This window comes from Patiria miniata, unplaced genomic scaffold, assembly GCF_015706575.1.
Source record: "Patiria miniata isolate m_02_andy unplaced genomic scaffold, ASM1570657v1 HiC_scaffold_21, whole genome shotgun sequence".
Classification (NCBI taxonomy): Eukaryota; Metazoa; Echinodermata; class Asteroidea; order Valvatida; family Asterinidae; genus Patiria; species Patiria miniata.
This window is the reverse complement of record NW_024037060.1, coordinates 5,327,103-5,344,513: the sequence shown is the minus strand read 5'-3', so window position 1 is coordinate 5,344,513 and position 17,411 is coordinate 5,327,103. Positions and strand designations below refer to the sequence as shown.

At 39.4% G+C, this 17,411-nt stretch overlaps 1 protein-coding gene across 1 annotated transcript; it reads right to left on the bottom strand.

Moving 5' to 3' along the window:
* Window positions 1-2,142: 2,142 nt before the first annotated feature.
* Window positions 2,143-9,878, bottom strand: LOC119729842. Its single transcript, XM_038202635.1, has 10 exons — window positions 9,739-9,878; window positions 9,215-9,285; window positions 8,373-8,762; window positions 7,624-8,025; window positions 6,413-6,578; window positions 6,105-6,175; window positions 5,588-5,810; window positions 5,210-5,265; window positions 4,880-5,001; window positions 2,143-4,377 (listed from the first exon to the last, which is right to left on the bottom strand). Exons 1-10 carry the CDS (start codon window positions 9,876-9,878, stop codon window positions 3,160-3,162), a joined length of 2,859 nt encoding a protein of 952 aa, XP_038058563.1. The 3' UTR covers window positions 2,143-3,159.
* Window positions 9,879-17,411: the final 7,533 nt, after the last annotated feature.

The following is a 17,411-nucleotide window of genomic DNA, read 5'->3' as shown; positions in this document are numbered from 1 at the left end:
GGCCTTCAACACAACTTGTCACCCATTCACTCCAACAAATACTATGAGGAACCTATGTAGCTGTGTTTGCGCACTAATCTAAAAATAGAACGTGTTTCCTTCCCGCGGATGGATCTGTCTGTAAAGACTGGCAATCGGTTTGTGTGTAACAATATATAGACCCACAATAATAGTTATTACATGCATATAGAAAGGGGAAATTTCATATGTAATATTTATGTCTACTCTAAACAAGTTACTAAGATTCTTTGGAGTAATACGTAAGTGTTAATTGTGATGGGAACAGGGGAAGGGTGGAGGGCAGACATACGGTGGTGACCAGGCTCCGAGCGGTAGTCCTCCGGAACTACTTCTGGGTCAAGAAGAAAGTACAAAATGGCGTCCGAATAGACCATTATCATGTTGCGGCCATTGTTAATTTTTCCCATTCAAATCAACGTAACCAAAGCGAGGCTGGAAGGAAAATAGTCTGGTTTCTTTTTACACAATAAACGTTATCATTCAGTACTGTTATTGGATACAGGGAACATGACTGAAATGGTGGCAGCATGATATTAAGGTCTATTGGGGAGAATCTGAGAGTCAAGCAGGCGGAGTTATTCCTGAATATGACCGAGAATCCGTGTGAATAATGATGTAAGCCGTGCCTACCCTGGTGCATCGACTAGCTGCCCGTTTATGTCAATGAATGAACGAATGACAATGAATAAATAATAGTGATTTCATCCAATGCATTCTTGGTCTTCAATTTCGAACTGTGTGTGTAGTTCTACTCGCTCCAGCGAGACCCGAAATCATCCCCATGCGCTACACCGTGATACTCTACACAACGCGTATATTTTTTTTCTTACAACGAGATATATTTAATCAAATAAATTTATCATGTTTGTTTAACGACAGTGGTCATCTAATTTACAATCTGCGTATAGAAAAAAAAATTATACACTGAGTATGGGCTTAGCTAATATCTAGCTTCTACTTCTTCACTATTGACTAGTCAACTTTGAAACATTCCTGCAAACATTTCTGAAATGTATACAATTTGTTTGTGTCCATATGTCAATAAAATATCTCTGTGTAATAAAAGAAAATCTCAATGAAAGCTCCTTCGATTCTAAGTGTGATGTCAAACTTACGAAGTTAATCTAAGATATTACATTTGAAGTAAATCGAAGACAATCTTTCACAGTGTTTTCAACGATATTAATAAATTCGCCTATTTCATCACCTCTTGTCTTTGCACATCAATATAAGCTGAGCAGCAATGTAATGATTTCAAAGTAACTCGTATATCTACAACTATTTAAATCGATAGCAATTTTAAGTTTTGCATGTGTATCACCGCTTCTCTTTGAATATAGATATAAATTAAGTCAAGTAACTCGTATTCAGTCAAGTATTGTACATGTAATACAAAAATGTTGCAATTTGTCGTTTCGCATATTATATGTCAAGCTGAGTATATATAGTCCAAAATTTTAATATCAAATTAACTTGTAGGCCTTTATGTATACATTGCAAAAATAAATGGAAAGGCATCCCATTTTTTGTTCGAGTAAGGGTCGGTTTGTGCTTCAGGCGAATGCGAATGTGACGTGACTCTGACGTAACCAAATATTCGCAGCGTTACAACTCGACGGATATCAAAAGTGACTAACTTTTTACGAATATGTAGCACGCACAATGGCAATGACAGAATAAATTCGCTTCATTTTGTGCTCGAATACGAACCAACCTTTACGAAAAGATAAACTATAAAAGTAACTGTGACATGATTATTTCAAATCATATGGCTACAATAGGCAAAGGAATGGCACTGACTGAATTGCTGTCCGAGTCAAAACTTAATATCGGTGCTCAAACATTTCACAACAAATTTACCTCTTATTTAAATTCTCCCCGAAAAGTGCACGTTTGACAACCATGGTTGCGCAGATTCTTGTGATGTGCTCTACAAAGATCTTTTCAAACTATAATCGTTAGCCAGTAGTTCGTGAGTAATAAGTAAACAATTCATTGCGTTCTGACTTCATTGCTTTTCGATTTTGCTCATTTTGTTTTCTCTAAAGCATTTTTACTGGTGTTTTTTTTAACATGTACATCATTGGAAAAGATGTACTTATTTATAACATTTTTTTGTCGTTCAAATTAAAATCTAATTTACAGTCTGCGTAGAATTTTAAATCATCCACCAGTGTGTATATATACAAGTTTAATATACAGCAAGAACATGTAGTATGGATTAAACTAAACATATACTCTTTACTGGTGATAGTCAACTTTGCACATTTTCTGCAATAATTTTTAAATGTATAAATTTCAAGAGATTGCGGTTTCTTGTCAATATGTCAATGGTGTACTTCATCGTATATATACACATCTGTAACAGCTCCTTAATATATGACTATAATGTAAATATTATCATGTAAATATCTAATATATCGATTTGTTGCTAAAATACCTCTACACCAAGTTGCACCAAGTTTATAATGCATTCTTTCCATCCATAAACTCAATTGTAAAATAATTTATTTTTCAGCTAGCACTAATTTTGCTTTAGTTAAATCCACCGAAAGGATAAACATATCCTAAAAATTATGCATCAACATAACTTCTCGTTTTGTGATTTTCTTCACCGGCCATTATTAAAAAATCTTGGTTTTCAAGTAATAAATCCACTTCAACTAAATAAAACTCAAGTTTAAATCACCTTCGAAATTTTTTCGAGTCTCAATTTTCGCACTTACAACCTTCGCTAGAATAACTTGGAATTTTGTTCAAGATTATTCCTCATGTTTAAGATGATGAATATGTCTACTAATCTGCAGGGTTTCATACTCAGTGCTAAATGTAGACTTGAAGAAATATCCCCATGAAACCTTACTATTTTGTTGATGTTAGCTCAGCTAAAGATTCCACCCATTACTGGCACACTAAATTCAGCCTCCTGTGCTACGGTGTCCCAAACTGGATATGGTGTTGACCTCAGTGTTATAATCAATATGCATGCCAAATGGAACAACACTTGAGAATTTGTATCAGTCTTAACTTTAATGTATAAGTGAAAGTTCTGTCAATGTATCTGCCGGTCTTCTTTTTTTTTTCAGGTGAATGCAATTTCAGGGAAAATGCCTCCGTTGATGATTGTATATTTTGGTCTCAGTCGAAGGTAGAGTACTCACTCTCGTCAGTTATCACTGGTACCACTGGCATTGGTTTCCCGCCGACACGGCTGACAGTAGAATATACATCGCCTTCAGGCGGGCCTGTGAGGCTGTAAACGCCTTCATCGGTAGGGGCATTCGCACTCGGGCCTCGATTACCAAGCCGATCGAAGGTGCTGTATTCGTCATCGCATGGCGGGTTTGTGAGGCTGTAGAGGCCATCATCAGTAGGAGCATTATTACTTGGACGCCGAACACCTGGACGATTGAAGGTGTTATATTCGTTATCTTCTGGAACACTTGTGAGACTGTAGAGGCCATCATCAGTGGAGGAGGCATTCGTACTTGGGCGTTTACCTCCAGCTCGGTTGAAGGTGTCATAGGCGTTAGATTCAGGTGGACCTGTAAGGTTGTAGACGCCTTCATCAGTAGGAGCATTATGACTAGGGCGCTGATCACCTGGACGATTGAAGGTGTTATATTCGTTATCTTCTGGAACACTTGTGAGATTGTAGATGCCTTCGTCAGTTGCAGCATTGGCACTAGGGCGTTTAGCTCCTGCTCGATCGAACGTGTCGTAGTCGTTTCCTCCAGGCGCACTTGCCAGACTGTAGTCATCTTCGTCGTCTGCAGTGGGCTTCTCTAGTTTGAAGTAGAAGTCGTTTTCTGGGTCATCATCTTGGTTGTTAGGGAAGGTCGTCGATGGGCTATCCACGCTGACGTACCCACTGCCAGGTTTCTTGCTGCGTGCCGATGGCTTACTTCCATCAAAGAACCCTACCGATGGAGCATCAACATCCACATAACCAGCACGCCCTTCTGGAACAGAATCCCCGATTGGAGCATCGACGTCCACGTACCCACTGTCCTTCGTCAGGTTCTTGGGCTTGGGTAGAGGGACTGGTACCTTGACTCCCTTAGCACCGTTCTGCTGACCAGATGGTGTTACCACCACGTACTCTGGATCCACGTACTCGTTCTCAGGGTCATCTTTCTCTTGTTTAGGACCGTTGTTTGGGATTGGGGTATACACCGCTGGATCATCATCATCATCGTTCCCAGTTCTGTCTTCGTTGCTGTCCTTGGTACCCTGCAGGGCAGTGTAGACATCCCTCTGTCCCTTGGGATTGTATGGAGTGTAGCCAACAGATTGGATGATGGCGTAGCTATCTGCTTCGCTGGTTTCCGCTGCACTGGCTGACCGTTCGGTTGGCTGGTGACACAATCGGAAAGAAAAGGATAAGAACATTGTAATTTTGCGAGACGCATTTATACACAATTGGACATGATTCTATTGTTTTCCATGAGTGTAGCATGAAAATGGTACATCTTGGTTATTTTGGTTAACTAAACAACTGATTGTTTACACGTCTTTAATTTGCATAACATCATGCTCACAGAGCGACCACTCTCGCATAATTTGTTAGCTTCATTAATGGAAGCAATATTTAATCATTCTGAAATATAGCACTATGAAATATATGTACTTCGAGGACCATGTTATAATCGCTATAAAGTTAATAAACTTCATTTCAATGATCAGATGAAATCATAAATTATTGTACACAGGCGGATGGTTTCCGGGGAAACAGGGGGACAAATCGGTGAACTTAACAGTCTAATCTAGACAGTAATTTCTATGTTCATGCGACTTGATGAATGACTCTGTGTTGCCAATTATGTTATGCGTTGTGTATTTCGCAGCAATCGTTTACCTTTATGTCGGCATAGGCACTGTGAGGATCCGACTTCAAGGGCCTCGGGCCAACCACTGCCACGGGTTTCAAGATGTCTTCAGTCACGTGATCATCTTCATCCAATCCGTATGTTGGATTGACTGCGAAGAGATAAAAGCAAGGTAATGGAAACAAAGCACGCGGACAAGTTACATTATCTTCAGCAGAGAAGCTTGTATCTTGACTAAGGCTTGTGTCAGCTGGAATTGCATTGAAATTGGGGGATAATGACATGTTTCATTTGTATAAGTCGATAATGGCTGGAAATTGTTTCTCTCGATCTTGAAATCATTTGCAAGACATTCTCACCATTAATTGTGTCTGACCCATCAACGTGTGTGTTTGCTGTCAGCGGCTTGTCAATCCTGTTTGAATAAAAGAAATTTCGATTGAGACCAGATCGCATCAAAATACATACCCTGAAGAAAATGTTTACATTTTGGTATCAACATCCAATTCACGTTTGAGTTCAAATCGAACATACTAAACGGTGTATACCAATGTCATCAATAGTAACATGCCAAGTTTCACTGATAGAATTACACAAGATCGAGGCTGTTAGATTTAAGGTCTATGAATGGTATTTTTCAATGATTATCATGGAGAGATTCAATGAATAGATTTAATTTAGTCAGATTTACATACTGAATTGCCTAAGATTTCTGCTATGAAAAAAATTATTCTAACTCCTTTCTCTTCTCCTTTCTTTTCCACCAGATGAACCCAACAACGAGCGCCACCAAGATGAACAGTAAGGCCAGGGTCACTCCAACAGGGATACCGATTGGTATGCCTGATGTGATAGACTCCGAGTCATCTGGCACACAGGTGACTTGACCATTGACGACGGTCACATTTGATGAAGTTTCGTTTACAAAGCAGCTGCAGTTAAAATCAGATGGCCATGTGCCTAAAAATAAAGTCACAGGGAAAGAAATCTCACGTTATTTACCATTAATGTTTCTTGACCAGTAATCTCGTGCCTCCGTTTACATTATCTGGAACCAAAGCTTGTCATTTGGCGTAATGACAAACACCAATTACATAGCATAATTCGAAGGGTTTTAGCCCTAGGTTTCAGACCATGCATTGCCAGGACTTAATATCATGGAAATGGAGTGTTATATCCAACCCCTTTTTGAGAAAAATGTCAAGATCCCGTCCTACTCGCAGGTCCGCGAATGGAAATTAAAGTTATACTCACTATAAACTTTATCTTCAGACTCGTCTAAGGTGAAATTACAGAAGCCACAGCTGCATCGTATTGTCTCAAGCCTACACGATGCAAAAAAGAAATAACAATAAATACCATTCAAAAAGGGCGGAGCTTCTGCCTTCTATATAATTAGGTGGAGGTAGTGTGATCTTCCTATATTGCCCTTTCTTCCTTCAAAGATCCCAAATGTCTAACTCTCTATATCTTATCTTCGCATTTTCAGTGTATTTAAATATCCAAGGTTTTAACAAAGTCCTTTAATATGCAAGACGAATTCGAACTTTTCTAGTTCTTACCAGGCTACAGTGTCGTCACGTGCACAGCCACAGCCACGGATGCAAGTTTCGTCGTTACATTGACATAGAACGGAGTTGTTGAAGTAATGGCTGTCACTACGGACGCACAGAGGTACGGAGTCAAGAAGACGATTGAGATTAGCGACGGGCGGTCTGCATGAAACACCTGAGTGTCAAGAACAGAACTGTTTAGAGAAATAGCCATTTGTTTGCTCCATTTGCAGTAAGCGGATCAGCCTCTCTTTCGTCCTGCCAACACGAAAACAGAAATTAGAGAAACAGGAAGCAAATACACACGCAGTTGAATGTAAAAAATTTGTCAGGGGATATCGCTGGCGACCCACAATAACGCGAACTGCATCGGTCAAAAAAAAACACGAATCAGATGCAACTCCGGCTGTATCAATGTAGTGCCCAAACAAAGTACACATGTTGGTTGGTGTGTACGATGATGTCCGCTAGCTTAGCACAAGAATTTGACTCATTTAAACTAGAAAACACAATCTCGCAGCATGTCATTAAAAACAGCTCGCCAACTTTGAAAATATGGAAGGGACATTACTGCTTAGCTGAAGTGTTTGGCTTTCAGAAACGTACTTCAACACAGTAGCGTATCCAGCTTTTGATGGATACTCCAAGGCTTCAACAGATCTCAAGTTTAAATGAAATGTTTGAAAAAAATCGGGGTGGGATGGAATGAGGTCATAAACCGCGTCTCTTCGGTCTTCGTCTATATTCGTATATTTCGGCATCTTGCGCACTCATTGGTGTTCATCACGTGAATAGGGAAACTATGCTTAAAAAAGAACGGACATTTGTGAATCAGAAATTGCATATTTTCATTGAGAAAAAAAATAATATGAGATCGTTTCAAAGGACTGAAAGAACACAATTATCACTAAGTTTTGATTTACAATAAAGAAAGAAATTGACTGAAAGAGCAGAACTGAAAGCTGTGACTGTGTGTAAATTTCCTTTGTCAAGAATGTGTGTCTTCCCATCGGCGCCTGACTAGTTGTTGACAGTCTCCCTCCAAGGTCCCGGTCGCAGGTTCAAGGCCCACTTCAGTCAATTTCTTAGCTATATCCAATATTCAATATACGTGGACTTATAGTTTCTTGTGTTGTTTATTTACAATTATATTGTTATCCCGATCTGCAAATGGAGTAAAGGTAGTATAGCGTTGCCAAACCAACAAAATTGTTACTAACCGGGGTTTTGTTGCGTTTCATGAGGAGTAACAGGTAGTTCTCGCTCACATATATAGGCGTAGTTTGTATTGCATCCAATATCATTCCACAAAAAGTCATCTAGGGGTCGTAACCTGAAGCAAAGGCTACCGTCATTGTTGCTTCGAATTGTCTGTACGAATGCTTGATAGATGGCTCGGCTACCGTCTAACCAAGCGTACTGGGTAGTCAGACCTATCCAGTATCTTACATTGTCTTCAATGGCAAGATTGTTGTTAATGAATTGCAATTCGTCTTGTGATTCGATGTACAGCAGATGACCACCGTCATCACTGCAACCTCCTTGGGCCGAGAGGTGCGACTGCCTAGACCCACCGACCCAGTAACAGGAACCGCTGTGGTTGAATCCTCCCAGAGGACATTCTGTTAAAAACAATCAAAATTCCATGTGAACAAAAACTACTGCACCGCAAATAGGCTCAGTCTGTATGTATTATGATATTTTAACACCTGACCAAGAATTGTTGGCTTTAAATATTTGGCCAAAAGATCATCAACGTGCATTTCAAAATATACCTGTCTATATTTTGTTTCATAACAAGAATTCCCTCAACAAGAATGCGAGGCTATAACAAACACCGACTGCCTGCTGAAAAAATTCTACATCCAAAGATGTAGTTTTTTATTGAGAGATAATGAAGCTGAGTTGATACTTGTCGATTCTACTTTGCTTACTATGCTCTGAAACGTTTGGCAACTCTTTTACTTACCGTAAGGACGTTCGCAGACGTAGTAGCGATCCCGATTACAGTTCTCACCATGTAAACTTACATTGCCGCTGGATTTAGAGAGAGAGAAACATCCAGCTGCACTGCCGTCAGAGAATTCAAACAGATCGTTGCGTGCCGGGTTACCATCCAGCCACACGTTGCTGCTTGTTGGAATCAGTCCGATCCAGTAATGGTTACTAGCAACAGTATTATCGGTACCATATCTGCGTGACCGATTTGTCAGAAATGTTTGTTCCTCCTGTGACTCGATGTAGACTAGATGGCTATTACGTGCAATGCAATCTCTATGGGCATCATCACGTAACTTGAGCTCATCGTGGATGAATCTGTAGCAGGAACCTCCGTATAACACCTCGTCATCATCACATGCTGAAAAGCATCCAAAATTATGTAAATAAATTTTACCTGGAAAATAGGGGGTGGTGTACATACACATGCAGCCCGCCAAAGATGCAACTTTGCGGACGAATATGACAGTTCATTTCTTACCCAACACCTTACGCTCTGCTTGCTCTTATGGCATTTCAGGGTTTGGCATATAGAACACTAATAATGTTGAAAGCCACAACATAATTCTTCATTACCACTGATTGGATAATAACAGACAGTTTACAGTACTTGGCCAAATTTATCAAAACCGTAAGCATCAGTGAGCGCGTTATTTAATTTTGGTTGATTAAGCTCGTTTATAATTAAAGAATAATGGTCCAACAGCCACTGCCATTATGCACTTCAACAGTCAACATGCAGTCGATGTTTAAAAAAAAATACCTAACAGCATACGCCACGTGATAGTACATTACCATGGAGACAATTATTACCTGTTGGTTCCTCAGAACACGTCAGTGTTGCAGATTCCGTTTCACATTCACATTTTGCAGCGCCTCCCGACCTTTAAAACACAATGATTGCACAAACAAATCTCAATCTTGACGTAATCACATCTTTTTTTGCTATATTTAAAATAATTATTTAGTCTTAACATACGATTACTCTTAAAAGACCAGCAGTAACACCCGTCCCTATATATCACGGACGGTGCAGTTAAATTGAAGCTGTCATTGTTCATTCACAGTGAAATGTTTATACAAAACGTTTTCCTGCTAACAAAAAACGATGGCAGATGCACTGAGTATGTATGTATAGGCCTAACTTTTAATAGAATATTACAGTTCGTGATTACAAAAATGTAGAATTCTTTTTTTTAATGGGTTTGGGTTATAGATATGCATATTGTCCTGATTCAAGCTGGTCATCAGCAAAGTACTTATGAGTTACGTAATTAACAACGCTAATCATGACACAGTTACTTCATGTATAATTATGTCTTGAACATCCAACCTACCCTTGTGCGGTTCGCCGTTGTCTGACTCCGATTCCGCCGTCATAGCTACCCTGACACATGGCCGAGTACAGATGGACACATATCACAACCAGCTGTACGCATACGATCATAACAAACTTGAGATGGTTCATAGAAGGCATCTTCAACCCGTGCTTGACTTCAAATGACAAGGATTTTACACATTTGCAAGTATAATGGTCCAAAATATCGCGTTTCTAGAGAGAGCGAGTGTTCATGAACAGTTGGGAGCAGGAAATTAAACTTGAACGTACACGGGACCCAAACCGACCAAGCTGCGCTGTGGTGCTCCGTTGTGCCAAACACACCCCCACTTTCGTCATATGACCTATTCACAACCACTGTTGTGTACCTAGCTTTGTGTACTTGACAATACTTCAACACAACTCACTACCGTCAAATGTTCCAGGTTTTACTTCCGCGAGTTTTACGTGTTCACTTATGAGACATTCACTGCATGCTATGCAGTTATGAACATGTGCTGTGTGGAAAATCTTCCAGTCACCATGAAAAGCTTTATTTTGTACATGCAATAAGACGGATTGTTAATACAATTTCTCCTTGATCCAGATTGTTCTCGATATTCGGAATGTTTGATCTGTTGCAATTATATTGGTATTAAAGTGTATTTTCAATTCATGAATAGTTCGTTCACTTTGTCTTTAACATTGTTCCTATCAAACAGTGCACCATGCATTCATGTGAGAACATATACGTGATCTCGCCAAATTGGCAAAAAATGGTAAGATTTTGTATTAAAAATTCACATGAGACTTAAGTGGTCGGCCTCTTAAAGCTCCCAATAATATGTTTGCCATTTTTTTCTTACCACGGGGCTTCATGTGAGAAGATCAGGAATGACAAGACGTCAATTCAACTCTCTTCAATGATTTTTTTCCACAAAAGTAAAAATCCACCTCTGAATTAAGAACTATAGTCTATGGAATAGACGATTGCACAGCAATTGCGTCCATGATAGCGTGCAGATTATGCAAAACAACACCGCGTCTTGACCTCTAGATTTTGATCATTCAGTGGGCGCCTTCTATCGGATCTTCGGTCACCCGATGTTGTATGAGAAAACAGATGGCAGCTATTGACCAATCAACGGCTTTGGCCGAATACATGTACCTGTTCCAAATGATGTCACAACTTCTAATGGCGGCTCCGATTGGCCGGCGCGCAGGGTCGCAAAAACTTTACATGCACGGAAATATCAGACGGGACTTTGTGTGGCTCTGCACACGTGAACGTATAATCCTCAGACAAGGAAAGATCCAGGCCCACTGACATTCCAACCATATTGGCATGGGCGTCGCCAGGATTTTTTTGGGGGGGGCATAGCACATCGTTCCCACGAAAATCCTTGTTCTTCCGAAGCATATTCTCAATTGATCATTGTTTCGAGGGTGTTTGCCCCAGGCGCGGTTCAAAATTTTGGGGGGGCTAGCAGGGTGAATCCAGAATTTTTTTCAGATAGGCGTGCTGAAATGTAGACCGGTTATTTTCTCCAGACACTTTGGCCTCCGAAAATCAATAGGTTGGGGGGGGGAGGGGGCGGGGGCAGGGGGCAGGGGGGAAGGGGGGCTCATGCCATATTTTCAATGGGGAGCGCCAATAAAATCCTAAAATCATTCACACTATATTAAAGGGAATATACATCATTTGCTTTTGCTGTAATTTTCAGAAATGGATGGAATTGGGGGGTTGGAAATATATAGCAAATATAGTTACACTGACTTTTTTGAGGTTTTGGGTTCGAAAATGCTATAAAAACCAAGAAAAACAATCATTTTCATGTAGTCTGGTTCCCTGACTCCATTTAAGAAGAAACAGAGCAGTTTACATATATTGGGGAATTGTAAGGTCAGGGAACCAGTCTAGCTGGCTTGTACCCGTTCATAGGTGTGTAATCGATTGCAAACAAGCGCGATGGTCAATTGGGGCCAGTATTTGAAAAAAAAGCCAGTTTTTTCCAACGCTGGTCGGCCGATCAGCGTTGGAAATTGATACAAAAATACCACTTTTCTTGAAAATGACAGTATACCAGGTGCCATGATTTTACAGGATGCTTTACACTGTCATTCACTAACAGTCCAGCAAGGTATTTCAAAATGATTCGTTAGTTTTATTTTTTGATGTTTGCAAATGTTGTATTTTCCCTTTAACTACAAATGCACCCTTGTCACGACTATTTCTTTAGGGGGAGACCGTTCGCATGTACATCACAATCCTTCTTTTTGCTAATGCAATTTATTTTTACGGAATTTATTTGGGGGGGGGCTAGACAAAATTTTGGGGGGGTTAAAGCCCCCCCCCCCCGTAGAACCGCGCCTGGTTTGCCCACCCAACCCCATTGACACCTCTGCAGACACCCATTTTGTTGAAATAAATTTATACCAAATCTGACTTCACACCTCTTTTATATTACTATTTTAATTTTTTTTTTATCTCTTTTTTCCCTCCTTTTGGGGTTTTTTGGGGTTAATTTAGGTGTCTTTTCGGGGGGGGAGACAAGCGCCCCCAACTTGCCCCATCCTGGCGACGCTTACGTATATTTGATGTATAATACATGCATTAATAATGGCGGTGCGATACCCACAATACTCTGCGAAGATTGCGTTTCCCTCACAACATTTTGTGCATATCCTATACAAGCCGATACACTGAATTGGCACAAATTTGCAAACGTTGTTCAGTATTTGGCCTGCAACAACAACAAAATGTTATCCATTTACTCCAAAACAATCCGTATGAGGAACCTCAACGATAAAAAAAAACAGGCGCCTGTCAATTCTAGAAACGAAACAAAGCTAATGACGATTTACATGACACTGCCATAATAATAATGGAAGCACTTCCTTTATTCAGCTTATATCAACTTACGTGTCAGGTCTTTTGTAAAGACAAATATTTGTTAGCTCAGCTCTTTTGTAAAGACAAATATTAGCTCAGCTAATAGCTCAGCGTAAAGATAAAAGACAATCATCACGTCATGTTTATCGGGCAAAAACAAGGAAGCTAATGTATTTACACGATAATTCCAAAAATAGAATTCTGGTCTTACATCAAAAATGCACACGTTTCTATGAAGGGTCCGACCTCCTAGAAAATTTTAACAGGAAATACCGTTTACAAATTTAAATAATAAGCAAAATTCAACTTAGAACAAGACACAAGCAATATACACGTATTATATGATTGGATTTGTTTGAGCAGTTTTTTACAAAGACAACTTTGGTTGTTTGGTTGCGTGGACGATTTGTGAACTTGGTTGCTTCTGAAATCACGCATCGCAAATAAACATTACTCTAATTTGAATATACATGTAAAAATAGAATAAGCTTTCAAATAATTACAATAAAGTATGATAAGAAGAAGTGACTAAGCTACAATCCAATCCTATTTGATCAACGCAGTTTTATACACAGTTCTTGTTATCATCATCACTGCACTATCACCACTTGTGACCTCCACTTTCACCACCATCACCATCTAATTTCACTACACCTGATTTCATGCTTGTTGCACCACCGTCATAATTACCAGCAAGCCTGTCAACATTGAAACTAAAAAGCAATGTACACGTAATGGCACAAAATGTACAAAACGGATAATAGTCACTCGACTAGGCCTACATCAATTTGGTTCATTTAAGGCACAATTACAGCATTATAATCATAACAAGTGATTTATCGTTAATAATATTTACACTGTACAGCATGTTTCTGAGGTTATCCCAAGGATCTGCAGAAAGCAAAGTTTGTTTGGAAAATCGGATGATTTCACGGAGGGAACAGGACATAAATTTATCAAAAGTCAACGAGAAGAAAATAGACTTAGATTCATGAGCGTGTCGGGGGGGGGGGGCAAGGGGCGCCTCCCCCCCCCGGAAAAGCAACCCCCAAAAAAGAGGCGCGAAGTCATATTCGTGTAAATGTAATGGGTTGGGGGGGCAAAATGTCCCTGCCCCCCCCCCCCCCTCTAAAACTGATAAATCGAGAATATGTTGAGAAATATAGGATTTTTTCGGGGGGGGGGGAAATATGTTTTGCCCCCCTCTAGAAAAAATCCTGGCGACGCCCATGCTTCGAATCCACTGAATTGGTGGTTTCTGTTGATTCATTTTTCTAGAATGCATGAGAAATTGGGGGAAAAGCACAATGTTAATTCTAATTTGGTTATCAGTAATAAGCAAGATTCATATGAGAACACGCTTATATACAAGCAATATACATATTATGTGTCAGATTTGATCAGCTGTTTTACAAGTAAACTTTGGTTGGTTGCATAGACATTTTGTAAGCTAATTGGTAGCTTCCGAAATTCACACATATGCAAACAAACATTCACCAATAATTTGTATAACATGATTAATTAAAAACTAATAAACAGGATACGAAGTATTGTCTAAGCTGCAAGCTATATACATATTATGTGTCTGATTTGACAAGCTGTTTTTGCAAAGCAAACTTTGGTTGGTAGCCTGGACAGTTTGTGAGCTTGATAGATTCTGAATCACGGTTTACAAATATCCATTACTCAATAATGTGAATATACATGTAATCATAGACTGATAAGCTTTCAATTAAATATCATACGAAGTATTGACTGAGCTGCAATCCAATCCTATTTTATCAACACAGGTTCATATGCAGTTATTGTTATCACCATCACTGCACTATCACCACAGTGATCTCCACTGTCACCACCATCACCATCAAGTTTCACTATTATATCTGATTTCATAATTGCACCATCATGATAAATACCAGCAAGCTTGGCAACTGTGTTCAACATTAATTAACCACACTAAAAAGCAATATACACCCAATCGCACATACTACTTGACGATTTACAGTCACGTGACTATAGCCTACTTTGATTTGGTTACTTAAGGCCAAAAAAACAAATACTCGGTCTCTGGTCAGCGCGCGCGTCGATTTTAATCATGCGTGTCAACCTTTTTTTTTTCAAATTAACACGGAAGCTACAACATCGCCCTCTATTGCCGCGCCTCCTCAAATTTGTGTACCAAGGAGCACCAAGGAATGGGGAAATTGCACCAAGGCAAATGATAAAGGGCACCAAGGCAAATTGTGGAGGACACCAATGTATAATGAAGTCACAAAAAGCAAAATAGTACCCACCTTGTCTGTACAAAACAAGCTTGAAAAAAAAAACCACAAAAAAAAAAAACGCGTCACCGCATCAATTCCGGAACTTCGGTCTGACCAGAGATTTTTTTTTGTGGCCTAAGGCACAATTACAGCAATAATAATGGCAACACGTGATTAAGCTTATCGTCAATTTACACTGTCCAGCATGATCCTATGGGTATTCCAAGAATCTGCACAAAGCAAAACTATTTATGGAAATATCGGTGAATTTCATGGAAGGAACAGGATACAAATCTATCAAAGATGAACGAGATTAAAATAGACTTAGAATCCACTGACTGGGGAAACTTTTTTATACGTTGATTCATTTTCTAGAAATGCATGAGAAATTGGACAAAAAAAAACTAAACCACAATGTCAATTCTAACTAATTGGTTGTACCTGTCTAAGAATTGTAATTAACCCCAAGTTTCATTGAAAAGACAAGTTGTTGGAATATTGTTGCTTTTTTGTATTAGTAAATACAATTATTACCAAAAAAATACGGTAAAATTTTACTGCCATTTTTGTGTGTGAACCCCAACAGTTCTGGATCTTAAATGTAACTTTTCACACACACCCTATAGAGGGTTAGGCTTAATGTTATATGGTTTATCATTATATCGTACAATATTTACCCATGTCATACGATTCGATCATTTGCATGATGCCTCAATCATTCTATGTTTATCTCTATACTTATTGATTAAATTATCTGATTTCTGAGTTTAAGGTCGGAATTTCCCGTCTTTCGTTCAAGTCTTGGTTCTTATTTCTCATGTACAAAACTACATCCCTATAGGAATAAAGGCTTAGCTTCGTTTTTCCCCAAGTATTTCCTCGAGCGAGCCAGACAACTTCATGTTTATTAAGCTATGTTGGTGGTGTACAAACGGGAAGTTCAACTTGTGAACAATATGAGTTTCAAGTTTCAATATCGCGTATATAACTACAAAATTGTCGGTGAGTTATTTTCACAATTAAGCTATTATCATTCTCTTGATGTATTTTATTTCAAAATCGGCATTATACCCAGTAAATAAATTTTGATCTCAGTGCGACAATGCCAAAAAGTTCCATGGCAGTCCGAGTTCTCCAGAAAAATATATAGTCTGGTTCAAAAAGTTCTCCATAAAATGGCCAGATTGTTTCGCGCATTTTAAAAGAACTATTAGAACAGTTTCGGGAATTTTAATATACCCTAAACATTCTTGACAAAAAACCCTTAGTGCCTTTGTTATTGATGATCTTCATTAAAGCACAGTCATCCAAGTTCTGTTTTAAAAAAAAATATATAGTACTATCATCTTGTTTGTCATCAATTCTGAATTTGCAATCTGGTTTTCCTTTCAATGAAGTTTGAAACTAAGAGCATGAAAACCCCACCGTTCCTAACACTGAACCCCAAAGGTCTTCATGTCTTTTTTATGGGTCATTCATTTCTCGAGAATCAGGGATGTATACGTATTTTCTCCCTCTAGCCCGACCGGATTCAAAGCCTGATAGCCCCCGTCACTCAGCGGGCTTTGTCCTGGTACTATGCTCTCGTCACACGCTGGTGTGGGGTTACGTGGACTAGAATTGTTAATTGGAGAGGGGATGGCCGCATAGGCATAGACATCATCGGTAGGGACTGCTGGATTGCTGTCAGTTTTGACCGTATGCAGAGGTTGTGGCTCCTGACAGATGGAGAACATTTTTGTCCCAGCATCGCTCCGTTTTGGAGCTTGTTTATCTTTGCCCAAACGACGCTTTGCAAAGACCTTTTGGTTCACATAAAGATCTTGGTTTACATCAACAACGAGTTGATCGGAATTATTTCCAACAGCAACATCATCGTATTTAGAATCGGGCCTACCTGGGTTAGTATCAGGTGGGGCGGGGTGCACCAACGGGGGTTCATGGTTGCTTTGATTGGGAAGGTATTTGTTGTGAGACCCCCGACTGAGGCCTTTACCTACGGGTAAGTTGTCAATGGCAGCGTAATCGTACACGAAATTTGATGATTTCTCTGAAGTATCGTCAAGACGTAAGACCTTACTTGTCATTGTACTGTTAACATAACCCTCATCCTTGCTCACAGAACTCACGACCAACCCTACGGCAGGACTGCCCCCGCTGTTGTTTGCTGCATCTGTAGGAAGCATTGACATAAAAAAGCAAACAAAACTTTGTGTACTTTCCAAGATTACTCTATAATTTTGACCTTTGTTTGTTATATCCTGATTTGCATATGTGATTGCAAATTTGCATGTGACCTTTGCACCTTTAACCGAAAGTTAGCGTGATGCTGCTTCAAGGGCTTATGAAGCGTTTTTTTCACGTGTGTTATTCGGATATCTGAAATCGTCTTTTACTCGACTGTAATACTTAAAGAGACGTTGAAAAAAGACACTATGACTTGGAATTTTAAAGTTAGTGAAAGTGAAAATCTATGACTTGTGAAACACGAAGGAGCTGAATCAAATGAGTGAACTGTTTGATTTTGCAACAGAG

What these genes read in the sequence shown, in the direction of transcription:
- LOC119729842 (XM_038202635.1), bottom strand. Translation starts at nt 9,878, where the DNA reads ATGCCTTCTATGAACCATCTCAAGTTTGTTATGATCGTATGCGTACAG. An exon ending in GTGTTCTGAGGAACCAACAG is followed by an intron (nt 8,763 to 9,214) that starts GTAATAATTGTC and finishes GATGCTTTTCAG; the next exon opens with CATGTGATGATGACGAGGTG. An exon ending in AGAAAGGAGAAGAGAAAGGA is followed by an intron (nt 5,266 to 5,587) that starts GTTAGAATAATT and finishes TTATTCAAACAG; the next exon opens with GATTGACAAGCCGCTGACAG.